Source organism: Microcaecilia unicolor, chromosome 9, assembly GCF_901765095.1.
Source record: "Microcaecilia unicolor chromosome 9, aMicUni1.1, whole genome shotgun sequence".
In the NCBI taxonomy this organism is placed as follows: Eukaryota; Metazoa; Chordata; class Amphibia; order Gymnophiona; family Siphonopidae; genus Microcaecilia; species Microcaecilia unicolor.
In genome coordinates this window covers 179,699,801-179,721,492 of record NC_044039.1, presented here as the reverse complement: position 1 = coordinate 179,721,492, position 21,692 = coordinate 179,699,801, and the positions used below count along the sequence as shown (strand labels likewise).

The 21,692-nt window shown below is 41.0% G+C and overlaps 1 protein-coding gene across 3 annotated transcripts in view; it reads left to right on the top strand.

Moving 5' to 3' along the window:
- PPP2R5E (protein phosphatase 2 regulatory subunit B'epsilon) overlaps nucleotides 1-21,692 on the top strand; it is a 279,362-nt gene that overhangs the window by 642 nt on the left and 257,028 nt on the right. For 2 of the 3 annotated variants that reach the window (XM_030215510.1, XM_030215508.1), the window contains exon 2: nucleotides 3,131-3,294. In XM_030215510.1, coding sequence (XP_030071370.1) covers nucleotides 3,138-3,294 — 157 coding nt within the window. In that variant the 5' untranslated portion in view covers nucleotides 3,131-3,137. The remainder of the gene's footprint in view (nucleotides 1-3,130; nucleotides 3,295-21,692) is intronic. The other variant, XM_030215507.1, reaches the window with a different exon arrangement.

Genomic DNA, 21,692 nt, shown 5'->3' with positions numbered 1-21,692 from the left:
GTTTTAACTCATTTATTTTACTGAAGACATTGCAGTTCAGTGGTGGAAAGCGCAATTAGTTACCCATATTTGTTTCCAGCAGTGTTTTCAAGGCCAGGTGCAGCCTTGGTGAGAGAGAAACAAACCTTAATAATTGATTATACAGGTTAATGGAACTTAGTTAATTGCCAGCACAGAAAGGAAGTTAAATAAAACCTGTCTGGTTGACAAATACATACACTGATCCTGCTGTGAAAAGTGACTGCTGGACAGTTCAGCTTTTTGTTGTGGTTGCTGCCTGTGCATGTGCTAGGTTTCTAATCTCATTGCTGGTTGCATTCACTATTAAAACGGAGCATGTCCTTTTCATTGAGATCATAAGTTTCACTTAAATTTCAGGGGCCTAGCGATCAGGCCTACTGAAAATTACCAGAATCCTACACACAAAACAGGAAAACATTTTTTTCTTAATCTTAGAACTTTTTTGGGAAATATTGACAGACTTGTTTCAGTACTGAAAGGATGACCTATAAATCTCATTCAACATTTCAGCATGTTTCTAGTTAACTCTGTCAATTTTTCCAGAAAGAGATCTGCATACCGTGGAAATGGTGGCTGTTTTTTTTGTTTTGGTTTTTTTTTAAGTTGTATGTTGATCCCTTGTGCTTATTATAAGTGGGAAAATGTTAATAATTGGCCTCTGTTGGAAACAGAATGCTGGACTTGATGGACCTTTGGTCTGTCCTAGTATGGCAATACTTATGGTAGTTACATTATTGTACTGTATTTGAAATCAGCTTAAAATGAATGAGCACCCAGAAACATCAGAGAAGAAACACTTGTATGTGCAATTCTGGGGAGCCATTTGTAGATGGGATTTGGCTGCCCATAAATCTAATATTTGTGGTCTAATATCTTGTGTTTTTATTTTGTGTGTCTGATATTTTGGTTTGGAGTAATTTGGATAGTAAGCCCATCTTTACAAATGACTTGGGCGAAGTGATTTCATATCACAAAATAAGTCACATACTGTCAGATAATATATGGTTTAATTGATGGTGTAGTGTAAAATTGTGGATTTCTTGTTTTCTAAACTTGTTTATCTTATGTAAAGTGTGATATTTATTAAAATTTGCTGTACCGCTCTTATTGAACACAAGTCAGAGTGGTTTACCTGTATGCAATTATATTTAAAAAAAACTAATCTAGTTCACTTTGATAGACTTGTGATGCATTCAGAGAACACCTATTAAAAATTCTTTAGTTACGGACTGCAGCCCAAATATATATTTTACTGTTTGAGCTGGTTTAAATTCTGAAACAATATGGTAGCATTTAGTGAAAGAATGTATGTAAAGAAATGTGACATCTACATACCAGCAGTAGATATAAATGGAGGAAAGGGAAATGGGACTTGATATACCGCCTTTCTGAGGTTTTTGCAACTACATTCAAAGCGGGTTACATATATTCAGGTACTTATTTTTTGTACCAGGGGCAATGGAGGGTTAAGTGACTTGCCCAGAGTTACAAGGAGCTGCATAATTCTAAATGTTAGTTTTCTAAGAAAGTTGCACCTTTGCACAAACCATGCAGCTTTACAGATGTATGTTAACTTTTAAAATCTATTGTGCAGCATTGCTTAAAAAAGGTTTAAGTAGTGGTATATTGAGGTGTATTTTCAAAGCACTTAGACTTACAGAGTTACGTGGAGGGGCATTTTCAATATGACTTCTAAATCTAACTTTGCACATTTTGCTGAAAATGTCCAAAAATCAAGTAGCGAAAATGACCATTTTCAGACCAGAAAAACATTTATCTTTTTTCTTTGAAAATGACCATTTCCTAGATGATGATGTTCTTAGTACATCTTTCTTTTTGGAATATTCCCCCCCCCCCCGCCCCCCAAAAAAGTCCAAGTGAAAAACACACAATCAAGCCATTGGTATGTAGGAGGAGCTAGCTTTCCTAGTAGACCTGCCACACAGGCATCCCAGTAGAGCACTGCGGTGGATTTCACATAAATGGTCCTGGGTACACATCTCATCATTACCCCCTTATATTGCATAGTGAGCCCTTCAAAACCCACAAAAAACCTACTGTACCCAACTGTACACCACTACAATAGCCTTTATTGCTGCAAATGCCACCTATATGTGGGTCTAGTAGGTTTTGGGGAGTTTTGGGGGTCTGACACTTTCCACCACAAGTGTAATAGAGAGGGTTACGGGACTGGGTCACCTTCTCTATAGTGCCCTATACCGACCACTAGGCTATTCCAGGAACCTGCTTGCTGCTCTAATAGGACTGGCCATAACGTCTGAAGCTGTCATAGAGGCTAATATGTACAGTTTCATTTACATCTTTGTGGGATGAGAGGAGGGGTCAGTGACCACTGAAGGGGTGTCATTCCTTTATTCATGCAGTGGTCATCTGGTCATTTAGGGCACTTTTTGTGACTTATTCATTAATAAAACAGGTCTAGACCAAAACGTCCAATTTATAGCCCTGGATGTTTTTGTTTTGTTCCATTCCCAGATCCTCCCCTTTACATGCCCCTCAGATGCCCCCTTGTGATTTCAATGCACTTCTGACAGACGTCATAGAAAATGTCTAAAAATTTGGTTTTAGAAATACAAATTTGGATATTTTTGTGAGAAAAACGTCCAACTGCAGATTTATGCCATTTTTGGACATTTTTATTTATTTATTTATTGCACTTGTATCCCACATTTTCCCACCTATTTGCAGGCTCAGTGTGGCTTACAGAGATCCTGTTATGGCATCGCCATACAGGGTAAACAATACATTTGGTGTTACAATGAGATTAAGGGATGATAAAAAAGAACTAGTCAAACTGTTATATAGAGAAGACATTCAGAGTGAGGGTGGAGTGGAGGAGTGTTGTAGTTAGTTTATGGATTTTCGTGGTAGGCCTTGTTAAAGAGAGAGGTTTTTAGAGATTTGCGAAAGTTAGCTGATCGTTGATTGTTTTCAAGTTAGTTGGTAGTGCATTCCACACTCTTTTGAAAATGAGCTTCATATTAATCTATGGAATTTTGTAAGTCTAAGTGCTTTGAAAATGAGCCCCATTGTCTTATCTGTCCTGCAAACAGTGGGAACTTGTGTATAATACTTTTCTTCTCTTCAGTAGGGATATGTCCTCGGCACCAACCACTCCTCCATCAGTGGATAAAGTAGACGGATTTTCTCGGAAGTCCGTCAGGAAAGCAAGGCAGAAGAGATCACAGAGCTCCTCCCAGTTTAGGTCTCAGGGCAAGCCAATTGAGTTAACCCCTTTGCCTCTGCTAAAAGGTAAGACTGAGATGTCTTTGCAGCACATTCTTGGGTTGGAGTATGTGTGTGGACATTCTACTTTAAGTTCTCTGTTATAATTTATTGGTTACTGGTGTTTTTAAAGGAATATAAAAAATGTTGGAATTGAGGAAATGTGTATGTACATATAATAATCAGCTGTTAGATACAGGTTTGTTTTTAGCTGTTGTAAGTTAAAATTTAGGTTAATATTTTATTCATATTGCCTGGATGTAGGCCTTTTGGAATTTCAAAGTGTATTGTCCCCAGAGAAAGCCAATATGTTTACTGCTTATGTTCTGAGTTGGTGCTCTGTGTTTGTAAACCCGTCTTCTTTATGCCATTTCTTTATGCACTGTTTGTGCTTTTCTTTCTTTTTTTGTTTTTTTAACTGATGCTCCATTTGAAGTAAACTTTCTGTATTGTTTTCCTTCCTCTACATCTGCATTGTAAATATGTGTCCATTTTATTTATTGTAAAACCTATGCAGCCTTTGATAACTTTTAAAGGATTTTGTGCATTTTTTGTTTTAACACCATTGCTGTACTTGGGTATGCCTTCCATCATGACATAGAAGGAAGATTTTAATCCCAGGTACAAAAAACATTGAAGAAGCAACATTTCTGGCTTCTGTCTTTTCCAGTTGAAGTGCATTGGAGTTAGTGTAAACGCTGATGGATAAATGGTTTAGGAAGATTCTACTTCTGTCAGCTAGCAGCACTAGATTTTCATTGTGAACTTTGAGGAGAAGTGGTCTCTTGGATTTTTTTGTTTATTTGTAATACATTCTTTGCTATTCTATTGAAAGGGTGGAATATAAGACCTTAAGTAAAAGAGCTTATGTTCTGGAGAGGATGTGTGCAAAGAAGATGTATATGTGTGAAAAAGACAGAAGTATGAAAAGAAATATATAGATGGCATTACAATTGTCTAACATTTATGTGTTCTGCATGTATTTTTTTTTTGTTGCATGTGCCCTTCCAACTTGGCTTTATGTATAGGTACATATAATCTTATATGTCTGCTATGAAATCTGTCTCTTTTCCACAGGCATTATAGTAATGTAGTAAAGCACCAGTGCCATGCCCCATAGTGGTCTGTGGAAGCTTACACTGGCTTGGAGGATGTGCCTTGCATTGGTGTGTGACAAATTTTAGTGAGCTTGCATTGGGTGTGGACCAACACTGGTCTGTAGATAGGCATTTGGTAGTGCATATATCCAGAAGGATTAAGGCCAGAGCTAGGTAGGCTTTGCCCCAAGTGCTGTATGTTTCTAAGCTCAGACATGGACTCCATGAGGGTGTAAAAGACGGAAGGAGAGGAGGAGTGAGGGACAGAATTAGAAGATGGAGGGGAGAGATGAGGGGGGTTGAAGAAGGGGTATGGAGAAAAGGGAGATGGAAGGATGAGACTGTGGTAAAGAGAAAGTGGAATGTGTGATAGGAGCAGTGGGAGAACAGTGTGAGAGTTAAGGGAAGGTGAACATGGGGGAGAGGAGAAGGGTAGGGTATAGAAACAAGGAAAGAGAAACAGGAAACATGAAAGCTAGGATTAATACAAGTAAAAAGAAAATTCAAATAGAAGATGAAGAAGAAAATGTTTGGAAATATATTTTACTAAATTATGCCTTACTTTTGTTTTGAAAAGCTCTTAAAACTTATTTATTTTTGTTGTATAATTGTTTATATGTTTTAAGGAATTTGAATTATATCTATTTCTTTATTCTGATGTAATTCCTTTCAGCTAAGAATGTTATCTTTTGTAATCCGTTTTGAATTGCTGACATAAAAGCAGAATATAAGTCATAGAATAGAATCTGTTGCATTTGAAAGGAGAGATGAGGTTGCACCTGGGGAGACTATAATACAGGGAGAGGGAGTGAAAGTTTGTGCCATCTTTTCTGCCCCCTCTCCTCTGCTGAACCATTTGAATCCATTCTAGTCTGAAGTGGGGAGAAATTTAAACCCTCCCAGCCATTCTGAACTCCCAATGTCTTGGCTACACCCCACCAAAGTTGAATAGCCTTTCTGTGCCTAGAGCCAAAAGACTGGCTTTCAAAAAATGAGATAATTCATATGAAGAAAGCAGTATTAAGCACTGGCAAGTTTGATGCAAAGTGTTGATAAAGAAAATGAAAAGAAGCTTGCTGTAGAGGCAAAAATTCATAGCAAAACTTTTTCAGGTACATCAGAAGCAGAAAGCCTGTGAGGAAATCAAGTTGTTTCGTTAGGTCATCAAGGAGTAAAAGGAGGACAAGGCCATAGTGCAGAGACTAAGACAGTGATGCACAAAAGTCACCAGAAACTACTGCTCACTATTTCTACCTTGGTAAAAATTACTCGGGTGGAAATAGCAAGTGTTTCTCTAAAGAAATTGCATGCAAAATGAACTACATGGATTTTTATCATGTAGTTCGGTAGGGAAAGCGCCAGGGAAGGCGCATAGCAATCGGTCGGTAAATGTCGATGCTGTGTACGTGCCAAGAAAAAAAAGCCTTCTGTTCTCTGCTGGTGTATGGTGTGAAATGCATTCCCCAAGCCAAGCCACAGTTCACTTCGTCCACTTACCTCCCCGTGATTTTGATTGAGCAGAAAAGAGCAAAAAGAATCTGCTGAGATCCAGGAACATGCCCCCCCTCCCCACCACCTGAAAATGTAATCTTGCATCTCCTGTGCTGCTGCAAGCTAAATCTGCCAAATTTGTCTGCATTTTCCTTCCTCTGTCTCTTTCTGGGGTTTTACATGATATCTCTTTGTGTGTGTGTGTGTATGAAAGCCATGTATAGCTTGTTTTTTTTTCCACACATGGCTTTCATATACTCATGAAGCTGCCCCTCCAGCTCTCGAGAGGAGGAGATAGAGCCATGATAACGGGAGAAGGGTAAAGCAGACAGGAGCAGCAGAGGACCCAGAAATGGCTAGAGGTGACACTGTCCAGCCTGGGCGAGCTGGAGTATCTGCAACAATGAAGAACTGCAAAATACTGACAGTTTCTGACCTCCAGTTAAAATTTCCATTTAAAAGTTAGGGGCTCCTTCTGTGCATCGCTCGGAAAATGGCTATGCATCTCTCAGAATGCACATTAACGTACTAATCATCTCATTTAAAACTAGCCGTTCAGCCCGTAAAAATGGGCTAGTATAGGAAGGGGGGGTTGAAAGGCCCCCCATGCCGCCGCTGAGTTCGCTGCTGCCGTCGCCACCCACCTTCCACCCGGTCGGGCCCTAGCTCCGCTATTGAAACAGCGAGGGCACGCAGCAGACAGCTCTACTGCTGAGCTGTCGTGGCCTTCCTTCTTCTTCTTTGCCTGTGTCCCGCCCTCGTGTGACGTAACGTCGTCGAGGGCGGGACACAGGCAGAGAAGAAGGAAGGCCGACGGCAGCTCAGCAGAGCTGTGTGCTGCATGCCCTCGCTGTTTCAGTAGCGGAGCGAGGGCCCGACCAGGTGGAAGGTGGGGGGAGCGTTAGCGACGGCGGTGCCCCTCGCAAATGCGCAGTAGAGACCCTCTCTGTTCCACCCCCGTCATCACGTATTGATGCGGGGCAGGGCAGAGAGGGTCTCTACTGCGCATTTGCGAGTGAGTACGACACTCGCCATTTATATATATTGATATCTTTGCATACGATTCCCATTTGCCGCTACTGTGACCGGAAAAGAGCCCACAGAACCCATTTATGCATGTCTCGCTGACTTCTGTGCTCGCTAAACCGGCTAGAACTGATCAAAAGTGCATGTTGCTGGCCTGGTAAGTTTTCTGCATTGGGCCCTGAATGAATTTTTAGCTTCGGTCTTTATTGAGGAGGATGTGAGGGACCCAGAAATGGTATTTGAAGGTCAATGATATGGAGGAAATGAAACAAATATCTGTGAACCCAAAAGATGAAATAAGCACAGAGTGACAAATTAAAGAGCAGCAAATCACCTGGACTGGTTGGTATACAACCCAGAGTACTGAAAGAACTCAAAAATGAAATTGCAGATCTACTATTGGTAATCTGTAACTGTGTCACTAAAAAACTCCATGGTACCTAAAGATTAGAAGATGACCAGCATAATGCCAATTTGTAAAAAATGTTTCCTGGTCACCCTTGGAACCTACAGGCTGGTAAACCTTATTTCAGTGCTGGGTAAAATGATTGATAGAAACTATTGTAAAAAGCAAAATTACTGAACCCAGCCAAAATGGTTTATTGGGACAGAGCCAACACGGATTCAACCAAGGGAAGTCTTGCCTCACCAATTTGCTGCATTTTATGAAAGCATGAATAAACATGGATAAAGGTGAGTCAGTTGATATACTGTATCTAGATTTTCAGGAACTTATGATAAAGTCCTTCATGAGAGATTCCTGAGAAAATTAAAAACCCATGGGATAGGAGGCAATGTTCTGTTGTGGACTGGAAACTAGTTAAAAAAAAAAATAGAAGGGTCAAATGGCCAGTTTAAATAGAAGAAGTTGAATAGATTTAACATATGTATAGATGATCTTGAAATGGGAACAGTGGGTGAGGTGATCAAATTTGCAGATTAACACAAAACTATTCAAAGTTGTTTAATTGTATGCAGACTGCAAGAAATTTCAGGTGGATTTTGGGAGGCTGGAAGACGGCATCTAAATGGCAAATGGAATTTAATGTGGACAAATGCAAAGTGATGCACGCTGTAATCCAAATTATAGCTACATGATGGTAGATTCTACATTAGGAATCGCCTCTGAGGAAAAGGATTTTGGTGTCATCACGGATAATACATTGAAAGTAAAACAAAGAGTCCACCTGGAGTATTGTGCAAATCTGGTTGCCTCATCTCAAAAAAAGTTACAGTGGAACTGCAAAAGGTACAGAGAAGGGCAACCAAAATGAGGAAAGGCTAAAGAGGTTGGGGCTCTTCAGCTTGGAGAAGAGATGGCTGAGGGGAGATATGATAGAAGTCTGGATTAGCTACTTTTGGAAATAGGATACTGGGCTAGATGGACTCATGGTCTGACCCAGTAGGTCAACTCCTATGTTCTTAAAGAGGAGACGGTGAGGAGAAGAGAAAAATTGCTGACACTGCAGGCCTGGCTTGGCTCATCTCGTTTCTCGTTTTAGGGTGCATTTTGTGCTGTTTACCCTAGTTGTCAAAATACCTAGTTCTGGTGCTGAGTGGGAGCAAGAAATGGAAGCATTTGCTGACATAGTAAGGCTACAGATATCACTGAGGGAAGGATAAGTTCCATTTCAAAGAAGGTGTCAGTAGAAGTTCAGTTTATCTTTTGTGTATGCGTGATTGAAGGGCCATGGATCTCCAGTGTCAAATCGGTACTCTTGAAAATATTAGTTTAATTTGTGAAATCTGGCAGACTGGTCCCTAATTTGGTCTCTTAATTTATTACAGTTTGATTTGCAAAAGTGACCAAGCTTGTTTAATTTTGCAGCAGTGAACTGTTTGTCTCTGTTATCATTGCATCAAGTTTACTTATTTGGATTTAGCTCGCATCCTTTTCAGTAGTACCTGTAGGGGGCAGGTGCATCAAGTATCATGGTAGAGCCACTGCTCTACTGCAAAAAAAACAAAAAAAAAAAAAAACTGTGGCATGTATGTTATAATCAATGAGCATACAAATTACTGTCATGCCATGTTAAAATCATGTCAGTAGCATGCTACTTATTGATAATGTCATCTGCTATTGGCTGAGCAACTGAGAGGAAGGTTGGCAGTGCTTGCCTATAGCTTTTTTTTAATTTAAATTTTTAATTTTTTGTTTAATATGCTGCATCATTTTTTGTTGTTGTTGTCTTGTCCTTACCCCTGAACAGTGTCTAGTGGCACCCTCCCTCGAACAATCCCTGGTGTCTAGGGTACCCCCACCATTACTTCTCCATCCCCTAACAGGAAAAAATGAGTCATGGTCATGAACTTGATATACCACCTTTCTGTGGGTGCAACCAAAGTGGTTTACTTGTATTATATGCAGGTACATTTTCTGACCCTAGTGGGCTTACAATCTGAGTTTATACCTGGGGCAATTGAGGGTTAAGTGACTTGCCCAGGGTCACAAGGATCTGCAGTGGGAATTTAACGCAGTTCCCTGGTGTCTGTTGGCACCCCCTGTTGTCTAGTGACGCCCTCCCCCAACAGACCCCTTATATGACAGATTGGCCCTGCCTGTTGCGCCGTCATTTTCAGAATGATGTCTCTGGAGGCAGGCCCAAGTGGGCATCACTAATGCCTCATTAAGAGGTACAGGCTGAGGGGGCCTGGGTGATTGTCATTTGGTACGGGATGTTGTCGCTAGACACCAGGGACTTTTTTTTTTTTTTTTAATTCTGGGCTGGTTGGTGCCACTAGATGCCAGGGTAATAGTTTTGTCAGGAAGAGTGGGGTTGGTCAGGAAGGTAGGAGGGAAGGAGAAATGTCAGCTGGTCCCAGTCCTGTCAGGGGATGGGGAGGGCCACTACATACTAGGAAACTGTTTTGTCGGGAAGGAATTGGTTATATTTTGGGGGGAGTGACACAGGGAATACTTTTTTAGTGGGAAACTATAGACCGGTAAGTTTCACGTCGGTGGTAGGAAAAATAGTGGAGTTGCTGCTGAAAGAAAGGATAGTTAACTTTCTAGAAGACAACGGGTTACAGGACTTGAGGCAACATGGGTTTACCAAAGGAAAATCCTGCCAAACGAGTCTCATTGACTTCTTTGACTAGGTAACAAAAGAAATGGATGAAGGCCGTGCGCTAGATGTAATCTACTTGGATTTCAGCAAAGCCTTTGATATGGTCCCCCACAGAAGACTCATGAATAAGCTGAAAGGGCTGAACTTAGGACCGAAAGTGGTGAACTGGACAGAAAACTGGTTGACCGACAGGTGGCAGAGGATGGTGTTAAATGGAATCCACTAGAAGGAACGGAAGGTGAGCAATGGGTTTCCTCAGGGGTCGGTGCTGGGGCCCATTTTGTTTAATTTATTTGTGAGAGATATTGCTGAAGAGTTGGAAGGAAAGGTTTGCCTTTTTCCGGATGACACGAAGATAGCCAATAGAGTGGATACCCTGGAAGGAGTAGAAACGATGAGAAGGGATCTCCAAAATTTAGAAGAATGGTCGAGGGTCTGGCAGTTAAAATTTAATGTTAGCACTCTTCTTTTATCTGGGGTAGCTATCTGTCCTGTTTTCACGTGTTTACTTTCGTACTTATGCGAAAGAAACCGTCTTGCATTATTATTTTCTTTTTCTGTTATGCTCTTTGTGAAATTCTATGTGTAATGTGTTAATAAGTGCTATTAATATAGCAGTGCTCAGTATTTACGTATTACTCCGTTGCATAGTTCTTAGTAATATGTACTAGCCCACATCACTGCACTGTGGCCCTTATATTATCTTTTTTTTGTTTGCTCTTTTTGTATGCTGTTGCCCAAATTTCAATTCATTTACGTCAATTGATTAGCATAAGCACTTATCTTGGGGTAGATCTTCGGGCTGATTTTCCTGTCTGCTGGTGGTGGTGTGCTGAAGTTTTCGGAGTAACTAATGTGCGTGATATTGTGTTCGTGAAGACTTAAAATTTTTCCGTTTGAATTTTTTATCCTTTCTCTCCGTCTGTTCTCAACACAAGCTGTGTTTCGCAAATTGATCGCGTCATTACTACTACTACTACTACTACTATTTAGCATTTCTATAGCGCTACAAGGCGTACGCAGCGCTGCACAAACATAGAAGAAAGACAGTCCCTGCTCAAAGAGCTTACAATCTAATAGACAAAAAATAAAGTAAGCAAATCAAATCAATTAATGTGAACGGGAAGGAAGAGAGGAGGGTAGGTGGAGGCGAGTGGTTACAAGTGGTTACGAGTCAAAAGCAATGTTAGAGGTGGGCTTCCAGTCTAGATTTAAAGGTGGCCAAGGATGGGGCAAGACGTAGGGGCTCAGGAAGTTTATTCCAGGCGTAGGGTGCAGCGAGACAGAAGTGGAGGAGTGGCCTAGTGGTTAGGGTGGTGGACTTTGGTCCTGGGGAACTGAGGAACTGAGTTCGATTCCCGGCCCAGGAAGCTCCTTGTGACTTTGGGCAAGTCACTTAACCCTCCATTGCCTGCCGCATTGAGCCTGCCATGAGTGGGAAAAAGTGCGGGGTACAAATTAAAAAAAAAAAAAAAGGCGCGAAGTCTGGAGTTGGCAGTAGTGGAGAAGGGAACAGATAAGAAGGATTTATCCATGGAGCGGAGTGCACGGGAAGGGGTGTAGGGAAGGACGAGTGTGGAGAGATACTGGGGAGCAGCAGAGTGAGTACATTTATAGGTTAGTAGAAGAAGTTTGAACAGGATGCGAAAACGGATAGGGAGCCAGTGAAGGCTCCCTATCCGTTTTCGCATCCTGTTCAAACATCAGGAGAACTTATAGTATCTGAAATATAAATGCATGCTCTCATAATTAGGTCCCTTGCTTTTTGTTGAGCCTCTGTTTTTCATATTCATGCACAATATCTCAATGGTTAGCTCAATTATTATTTGTTATCCTTGTTATATAAACTCTACTTCCATAGCGTCCCACAGATCAATCCAGAGACGAGTGGTTATGTCCCTCTATCAGCAGGTGGAGATAGAGAGAACTTCAGAATCTTACTATATGTAGGCATGTGCAGCCAGCTTACTCTCAGCAGGTGGATAGACATATCCTGTGCAGCTCTCTGGATTGAGATGTGCTCCTAGCCTGTTCCCTCAGGATTAATTGAGCTGATGGTGATTTGCTCCTAGCCTGTTCCCTCAGGATTAGTTTAGCTAGGGGTTTGTGACCATGCTGAGCCAGTAAGGGGTACACTTGGTGGTGCCAGGTCCCTCCCCTACCCCTTCCCTGTCGCCAGGCTTGGTGGCATTCCTTGGAGCTACGCTTCTGTTGTTCCCTGCAACTCCTGCCTCTTAAAAAAAAAAAAATAATAAATAAGAAGAAGGATCTCCAAGACTAAAGCGATCGATTTATGAGATATATATATATTGTTTTCGGTGTGGGGGGGGGTTCATCCTCTTTTCGCCGAATTTCGCCTTTCCTCAGTCTGTGGATGTTCGAGCATTTCTGTTGGAGGAGTTTGGTTCCCTGCTCATGTATAACGTGGGGTGTGTTTTCCTGTTTTACCCATTCTGGGTAGGTCTTTCATTTCCTCTGAGGTTGTTGAGTCCTCTTGCAGTTAGGTGTTCTCCGACCTCCGTCTTGGGAGTTGGTTCGAGGCTGTCCTCGAGCCTTTGGCTATATGGAGTTCCCACCCTACTTTGGGGACTGCTTTTGTACATCCCATTCGTCTCTGGATTGATCTGTGGGTCGCTATGGAAGGAAAAATTAGTTATTACCTGATAATTTTCTTTCCATTAGTCCTAACAGATCAATCCAGAGGCCCGCCCTTTACTGTTGTTTCTTTGCTTAATTTCCATTGTCGTCAGGGGGGGTGTTTGTCCCTGTTCTGGTCCACTAGGTTCTGTTCTTTTCTAAGGGACCACTGGAACTGACGGAAAACTACAGAGGATGGAGTACTGTCATGTTGACAGTTTGCCACTTAGGTGGTTTCCCTCCCGCTGGCACGGTGGAGGAAGAGTCTGCAAAGGTTATCTGGAGGCAGAAGTGAACTTTGATATTGGATTGCTTTGCTTTTTCAGTTGCTTTGGTATCGACAATACTGAGAGTAAGCTGGCTGCACATGCCTACATATAGTAAGATTCTGAAGTTCTCTCTATCTCCACCTGCTGGTAGAGGGACATGACAACTTTTCTCTGGATTGATCTGTTGGGACTAATGGAAAGAAAATGATCAGGTAATAACTAATTTTTCCTTATCATATTAGTCTTAGCATACCTGGTGTGGATCGTCATTTCTACTCAAGACTAACCAAACGAAAAAACGCCAGCGCATGCGCTGTTTTTTTATAGGTAACGTCCATGTTGCTCCTCCCTCTCATTTATTCTTGTAACCATTCAATTTCCCGATTCAAGCCTCTTGGCATTACCGTATCCCACTGAAAGATCATTTTCTGTTCCTTATGTTTCAACGCTTTGGCTATATCTCTTCTGTATGTTAGTGTCATTTGATTTAATACGGTGTACTTTAAAATCTTGCAGATTATGGTTCACGCTAACCCAATGTTCCACTAAAGGGGCATCTTTTTTTTCTTATATGCAGGTTGCTGATGTGTTCAGCTATTCTTTGATTTTCCTGGTCGTATATCCTATGTACCATAATTTGCATGGACATATTATGCCATAGATTACTTGGGATGACTCACAATCTATGCTAGTCATAATCCAATATGGTCTCCCTCTCTTCGGATGTGGTACCGCTTCTATCTGCCGTATATATTTACAGTAGACACACCTGGAACAAGGTCTGTGTCCTCCCGCATCTGAATCTCTTAACCTGCCATTATATCTTGACTGTTGCTGTAACAGTTCCCCTGTATTTTTGGCTCTTGTGTATGCAAATAATGGATTTTCTTTAAAATTAAGTAAAGATAGTATGGACCAATGTTTTTTGATTATATTTTTCACTAGCCCCATTTTGGTGGAATATGGTAGTATACATGTGAACACATCCTGCTGTTTTTTTTTTGTTTCACTCTAGGTTGTAATAGCCATAGTTGATGTGTACTCACAGCTCTTTTTTGTGCTTTTTTGATCATTTTTTGGGGGTACCCTCTGGCCCTGAATCGGTGATACATTTCCTTTGCCTATATCCTGAAATCGTCCTCTGTACCACACAGTTTCCTTATTCTTAAGAACTGACCTGTTGGAATGCCAGTTTTTACTGCATGTGGGTGAAAGCTATTAAAATGCAACAAAGTATTGGTGTCGGTGGGTTTTCAAAATACTGTAGTTTCGAATTTATTCTGCTTGTATGTAATGGTTATATCTAAATAATTAATTGACAATCCCCCTACCGTCGATTAAATTTAATATATTGATCGCATCCATTAATATAATGGAAAAATTCCTCTAGTTGTTGACTGTCCCCTGTCCATGCCAAGAATATGTCATCAATGAATCTTTTCCAGATCTTTATATAACAACTGAATCTACTATTATATACATACCGATTTTCAAAATTGGCCATGTAAAGGCAGGCTATTGTTGGCGCTACTGTTGCCCCCATTGCAATACCATGATTTTGAATGTAATATTGATCTTCATAGCGAGAACATTTTTTATCATCACTATTTTGGCCATGTGATTTAACAAATTAATTTTGCCCATCGATAAGTCCATTTGATTCAACTCCATGGAAATCAGATTCATGGTGCTCTCGTGTGGAATTTTGGTATATAAAGAAACTACGTCCATGGATATGAACTATACGGGCTCATTTTGTAAGTCTGTGGTTTGTAGTATTGAATCAAGTGAGCTGAGTCTCGCATATAGGCCCCTATTTCACGAATTGAAGGTTGTAAATAAAAATCTAAATATTGAGACAGAGGCTCATTTAGTGAACTTCTACTATTGGCCGGCCCGGGGGGTTATTCAAAGTCTTGTGAATCTTTGGTACAAAATAGATATGTGGTGTGGTGGGATGTCTGCTGAACAAATATTGAAGTTCTTTTATCGATAGACTACCATTATCCACTTCTGCTTTTAGCATTTGGTAAATTTTTTCCTGAATTTCATTAGTGGGGTCAATGTCCAGTTCCTGATAGTACTCTCGATCATCCAACTGCCGATGGGCTTCCTCCCTGTATTTTTCTTTGTCTTGAATTACGACTCCAACCCCTTTGTCCACCCTGTGAATGATTATGCTCTGATCTTGAACTAATTCCCTTAGGGCTCCCTGCTGTGCTCTACTCAAATTATGTGGTTGATATATTTTATTCTTCTTCATCTCTGTAAGATCCTGTAGTACTAATTGCGAAAATGTTTCAATAGTAGCTTCCGGGGGCCACAGTGGTATCCATGTCGATGGTAGTTTATGGGAAGCTAGAAAAGGTTGATATTGTTGTTCTTCTTCTCTAATTGAACTATCATGTTCTTGCTTCCTATTGAAAAATACCCTCAATTTTATTTTTCTAAAACATTTTTGTAAGCATTGCCTCATTGTAAATGCATCGTAGGAATTTGTGGGTACGAAGGACAATACCTTTTTTAACACCTCTTGTGCTGCTGTTAAACTTCGCAATGATAAATTATAGATGATTCTTTGTTGGTTCACGCTGGACGACGATTTCTAGTTTGTCTTGGTAGAATTGTGTTCGGAGCTGCATAGGACCCGTCGGTGGTTGCTTCTAAAAAAGACTCGGTTTTGTGTTCTCCGTCTCTCGCATTAGCCCCTATTAATGCGCTCTTAATAATGCTTGTATTCATTGGCGTCTCTTTCCCCTCTTCTCCTGATGACTCGCTAGATGTGTTTGTGAAGCCCACCCTTCGCATTCGGCGATATCTCTTGGACCGTTTTTTTGTGTCCATACAGGGATAAATAAATCCTTTGGTGTAGTCAAACTCGTCTCTTGCATTTCGCAATTTTTTGGTTGCAAATTTCTATTTTATATTTTTCTATTACCTCCATATTTTGCTGATATTGAGCTTCAAACGTTGTTCCCTCCTCTTTCAATAAATTTATTTTTTCTTGTAGTTCTTGCTCTTGTAATTCTAATTCTTTTTTAAGCTTGTCAATTGTTATTAACATTAAATCCAGTGAGCACCGTGAAATAATGTTGTTCCACTGTGTGACAAATTCTTTGTCATCAAAGAATCAGGGTTCCTTGTCTCAGCGCAAACCACGCTTAAAATGTAATGCCAAGAAGTGCAGAGTGATGGATTTGGGGTGTAGTAAAAAAGGACATACCGAATAGGAGGGGAGAGATTAGTAAACTCGACTGAGGAGAAAGATCTTGGGGTGTTGGTGTCGGAGGATTTGAAGGTGAAGAAACAATGTGACAAGGCGATGGCCATGGCCAGAAGGATGCTAGGCTGCATAGAGAGGGGTATAACTAGCAGAAGAAAGGAGGTGTTGATGCCCCTCTACAAGTCGTTGGTGAGCCTCACTTTGGAGTATTGTGTTCAGTTTTGGAGGCCATATCTTGCTAAAGATGTAAAAAGACTGTAAGTGGTGCAAAGAAAAGCTACAAAAATGGTATGGGATTTGCGTTGCAAACCGTACAAGGAGAGACTTGCTGACCTGAACATGTGTACCTTGGAGGAAAGGAGAAACGGGGGGGGGGGGGGGGGGGTCACATGATACAGATGTTCAAATATTTGAAAGATATTAATCCGAAAAATGAACCTTTTCCGGAGACGGGAAGGTGGTAGAACTAGAGAACATGAATTGAGGTTGATGGGGGGGTGGGGGGGGGGCAGACTCAGGAGTAATGTTAGGAAGTATTTTTTTTTTTTTTTTTTTTTTACAGAGGGTGGTAGATACGTTGAATTCCCTCCCGCCGGAGGTGGTGGAGATGAAAACGGTAATGGAATTCAAACATGCGGATAAACACAAAGGAATCCTGTTTAGAAGGAATGGATCTACGGAATCTTAGCGGAGATTGGTTGGCGATGCCGGTACTTGGAGAGTAAAACTGGTGCAGGGCAGACTTCTATGGTCTGTTCCCTGATCGTGAATGAATAGATATGGATGGACTGCAGTGTAAATTTTAAGGGGCTTCGACGTTAGCTTCAGAACTTTTAGTACAAGAACAGTGCTGGGCAAACTTTTACGGTCTGTGCCCTGAGAAATGCAGGGACAAATCAAAGTTAGGTATACATATAAAGTATTACATACCTTGTAAAATGAGTTTTATCTTGTTGGGCAGACTGGATGGACCGTACGGGTCTTTATCTACTGTCATTTACTATGTTACTATATGTCATGGAGGTGTAGGAGAGAACCAGGTCGAGTGATTTTGTGGGATTTGATAGTGGGGTAGAGGGGAAGCAGATTTATTTCATATTTGCATCCTGCCTTAATCCAAAGTGCGTAGCAATTAAAACGTACATAAAATCTTATAAAAACAACTAGACAGATCACAAACACAGGTTTCTTCATCATAAAAATTGTTACAATCACTATTTGAAAATATTTAATTTCTCCAAAAAAGGCTTTAAAAAATAATAGGTCTTATGAACTTTTTAAATTGTGGAACACTATTGCATAATCTCAGATGGCCTGGAAGGATATCCCACAGAACTGGTCCAGCAGTTGAGAAGGCGCATGCTCTAGTATCAGCATAAAGATAAGCCATTGGTGATGGTAAACACAGTTGCTGCAATCTCTCAGAACACAAGGAATGATTAGAGCAGTTCAATTACAGAACAGTGCTAAAATATGCAGGAATACTTGCTAAACCCACTGATGAATTAGCACAAAAACTTGAAGCATAACATGGTACATAAAAGGCATCCAATGCAAATGTTTTAGAACAGGGGCAATATGTGCTGGTTTCAATACCTCAGAAATTAACCGCGCTGCCATATTCTGGGTGATCTGCAGAGGTCTGGCTGGTGTAGACTGAGGGGGGCTCTATGCTGGCCTTGGACCTGGCAGAAGGTAAATTGCTTGTTAGGTGCATGCTATAGCATATGATAGCTTTCTGCATTAGTCCCTAGGTGAGTTACTTTCAGGTACACTAGATATTTTTCTGTCCCCAGAAGGCTTACAATCTAAGAGGCCCTTTACTAAAGCTTAGTGTGAGCTAAATGTTCAATTCTGGTCACCACATCTTAAAAAGATATAGAGGGGCATAATCGAAAGGAACGCCCAAGTTTTTCTGAGGACGTTCTCGCAGGATGTCCCCATGAAGGGGCGGGGAAACCCTTATTATCGAAACAAGATGGACGTCCATCTTTCGTGTCGATAATACGGTCAGGGATGCACAAATCTGGAAATTTAGGTCGACCTTAGAGATGGTCGTCCTTAGACTTGGTCGTTTTTGATTTTCGGCGATAATGGAAACTGAGGATGCCCATCTCAGAAACGACCAAATCCAAGCCTTTTGGTCGTGGGAGGAGCCAGCATTCGTAGTGACATGCCAGGCCACCAACCGGGCACCCTAGGGAGCACTGCAGTGGACTTCAGAAATTGCTCCCAGCTGCATAGCTCCCTTACCGTGTGTGCTGAACCCCCCCAAAACCCACTACCCACAACTGTACACTACTACCATAGCGCTTACGGGTGAAGGGGGGCACCTAGGGTTTCTGGTGGGTTTTGGAGGGCTCACATTTACCACCACAAGTGTAACAGGTGGGGGGGGGGGCGTAATGGGCCTGGGTCCGCCTGTCGGAAGTGCACTGCACCCACTAAAACTGCTCCAGGGACCTGTATACTGCTGCAATGGACCTAAGTGTGACATTTGAGGCTGGCAAAAATTATGTTTAAAGAATTTTTTTTGAGGGTTGGAGGGGGTTAGTGACCACTGGGGGAGTAAGGGGAGGTCATCCCCGATTCCCTTCGGTGGTCATCTGGTCAGTTCGGGCACCTTTTCGTGGCTTGGTCGAAGGAAAAAAGGGCCAATTAAAGTTGTCCAAGTGCTTGTCAGGGATTCCCTTCGTTTTTCGATTATGGATCGAGGATGCCCATGTGTTAGGCACGCGCAAGTCCCGCCTTACACGCCCCCGGGAACTTTGTTCCTCCCCGCGACGGGAAGCAGTTGGGGATGCCCAAAATCTGCTTTTGGTTATGCCGATTTGGGCGACCCTGGGAGAAGGACGCCCATCTTGCGATTTGTGTCGAAAGATGGGCATCCTTCTCTTTCAGAAATAAGCCTGATAGTGGAATTAGAAAAGGTACAGAGAAGGAAATGATAAAAGGGATGGAGCGACTTCCCTATGAGGAGAAGCTAAAGCGGCTAGGGCGCTTCAGCTTGGAGAAAAGACGGCTGAGGGGAGATATGATACAAGTCTATAAAATAATGGGTGGAGTGGGTAGATGTGAATTGTTTGTTTACTCTTTCCAAAAATACTAGGACTAGGGGGCACGCAATGAAGCTACAAAGTAGTAAATTTAAAACGAATCGGAGAAAATATTTCTTCATTCAACGTATAAGTAAACTCTGGAATTCATTGCCAGAGAATGTAGTAAAAGCAGTTAGCTTAGCGGGGTTTAAAAAAGGTTTGGATGGCTTCTTAAAAGAAAAGTCCATAGACCATTATTAAAAAGGACTTTGGGAAAATCCACCACTTATTTCTAGGATAAGCAGCATAAAATGTATTGTACTTTTTCCGTGTCTTTCCAGGTACTTGTGACCTGGATTGGCCACTGTTGGAAACAGGATGCTGGGCTTGATGGACTTTTGGTCTGTCTCAGTATGGCAATACTTATGTATTATGTTATGTACTTAAGCTCATTTATAACTGGGGCTTTTTATCATTTAGTACACACTAATTCTGTTACTGCTCACTGAGCTGTAGCAAAAGGGTCCCCTAAGTTTATACTTAAAGCAGTGGAGGGTAAGTGACTTGCCCAAGATCACAAGGAGCAGCAGCATGATTTGTATTGGGCTTCCCAGTTCATTTTAAATCTTCTGTATGCAAATTATGCACCTTGATATGTATGCTTTCTTTATCATGATCTCATGATGGGTAGCACTGTATGGGCAACAGAGACCTGATTGAGGTCTCTTTGCAATGGAATAACCTGGTATAGATTGTGGGGGTGGGGAGGGCAATGAGATTTGACAGCATTTCCACCAAATGCTCAGGCTGCTGAACTGCTTTCTCTTCCTCCTCTGACCACCCTTCCTCTTGTCCTCCCACATCAGTCTTCCATGCTATGCATGCTAATGGCTTCAGGTATATCATGAAATTACTACCTTTTGGGCTAGGCTTATGTTCTGTAGATTTGATATCTGCTGATAGGAGAAGAGGCTGAATGCATGTCTCAGACAGTGGAAATTTGGAAGTTTCTATGGTGGTTGTATGAGAAGAAAATTTAAAAAATGGGGGTGCAGGAAATTCCCTTTCCCCTTCCAGAAACCTTGAATGTTGTATTTATTAATCTATAATACTTTAACCAGATGAGATATATATATATAAAAATATTTTAAAAAAATTAAAATAAACTCACTACTATATACTCATTTGAAGAGGATTGTGTTTGAGCTGGTATTTATTCATCTAAAATGAACAGAGATGGTAAAATGTTCTCACTTTCTCAAGCCTACAACATAAGCACATAAGTGTTGCCATACTAGGGACAGACTGAAGGTCCATCAGGCCCAAAATCCCGTTTACAGCAGTGGCCAATCCAGGTCAAAAGTACCTGGCAAGATCCCAAAACAGTCGTTATGATAAAAAAACAACAAAGAGGACAAGAGGATATCAAAATATCAAACAAACCAACCTCTTGTTTAAAATCATGTGACGTGCCAGGACATTTGATAATGAGAGGCATGCATGACATCAAAAATTAGAGCACGGTACATCTTCAATGCATTATGCATTGAAGATGTACCGTGCTTTAATTTTTGATGTCATGCATGCCTTGAGACAGCTTTGGCGAAACTCTGGCCATAGCTGGTGTAATTGTCTGATTTCTTCTGCACGTTTGTCTTTACCTTGGAAGTTTAAGTTAATTTTTTTTTACTTCTACCTGTTGTTGTTTGGATCCACAGATACTTGTCCTGTGAAGTTTTAGCCTAAAGATTATTGAGATTTGAGATAAGGGTCTTTTTTGCCAATGAAGCTACCAAGTAGTAAATTTAAAACAAACCAGAGAAAATATTTCTTCACTCAACATGTAATTAAACACAAATTCGTTGGAAGACTGGGCATCCAAATGGCAGATGTAGTTTAATGTGGACAAATGCAAAGTGATGCACGTTGAGAAGAATAATCCAGATCATAGTTACCTAATACTAGGGTCCACCTTGGGGATCAGCACCCAAGAAAAAGATTTATGTGTCGACCTAGATAATACTCTGAAATCTTCTGCCCATTGTGTTGCCAAAAAACAGCAAACAGGATGCTAGGAATTATTAGAAAAGAGATGGTAAATAAGACTGAGAATACTGTAATGTCTCTGTATTGCTTCAGGGTGTGACTTCACCTTTACTATTGCGTTCAGTTCTGGTCACCGTATCTCACAAAAGATATAGCGGAATCAGAAAAAGTTCAAAGAAGATTGACCAAAATGATAAAGGGGATGGAATTCCTCTTGTATAAGGAAAGGCTAAAGAGATTAATGCTCTAGAGCTTAGAAAAGAGACAGCTGAGGGGAGATATGATTGAGATCTACAAAATCCTGAGTGGTGTAGAATGAGTAGAAGTGTATCTCTCTCTCTCTCTCTCTCTCTCTCTATATATATATATATATTTTTTTTTTTCTTTTTTTCTTTTTTTAACTCTTTGAAAAAGTACGAAGATTAGGTGACACTCGGTGAATTTACATGGAAATAACTTTTAAAACAAATAGGAGGAAATTATTTTTTCACTCGATGAATAGTTCAGCGCTGGAACTTGTTGCTGGAGGA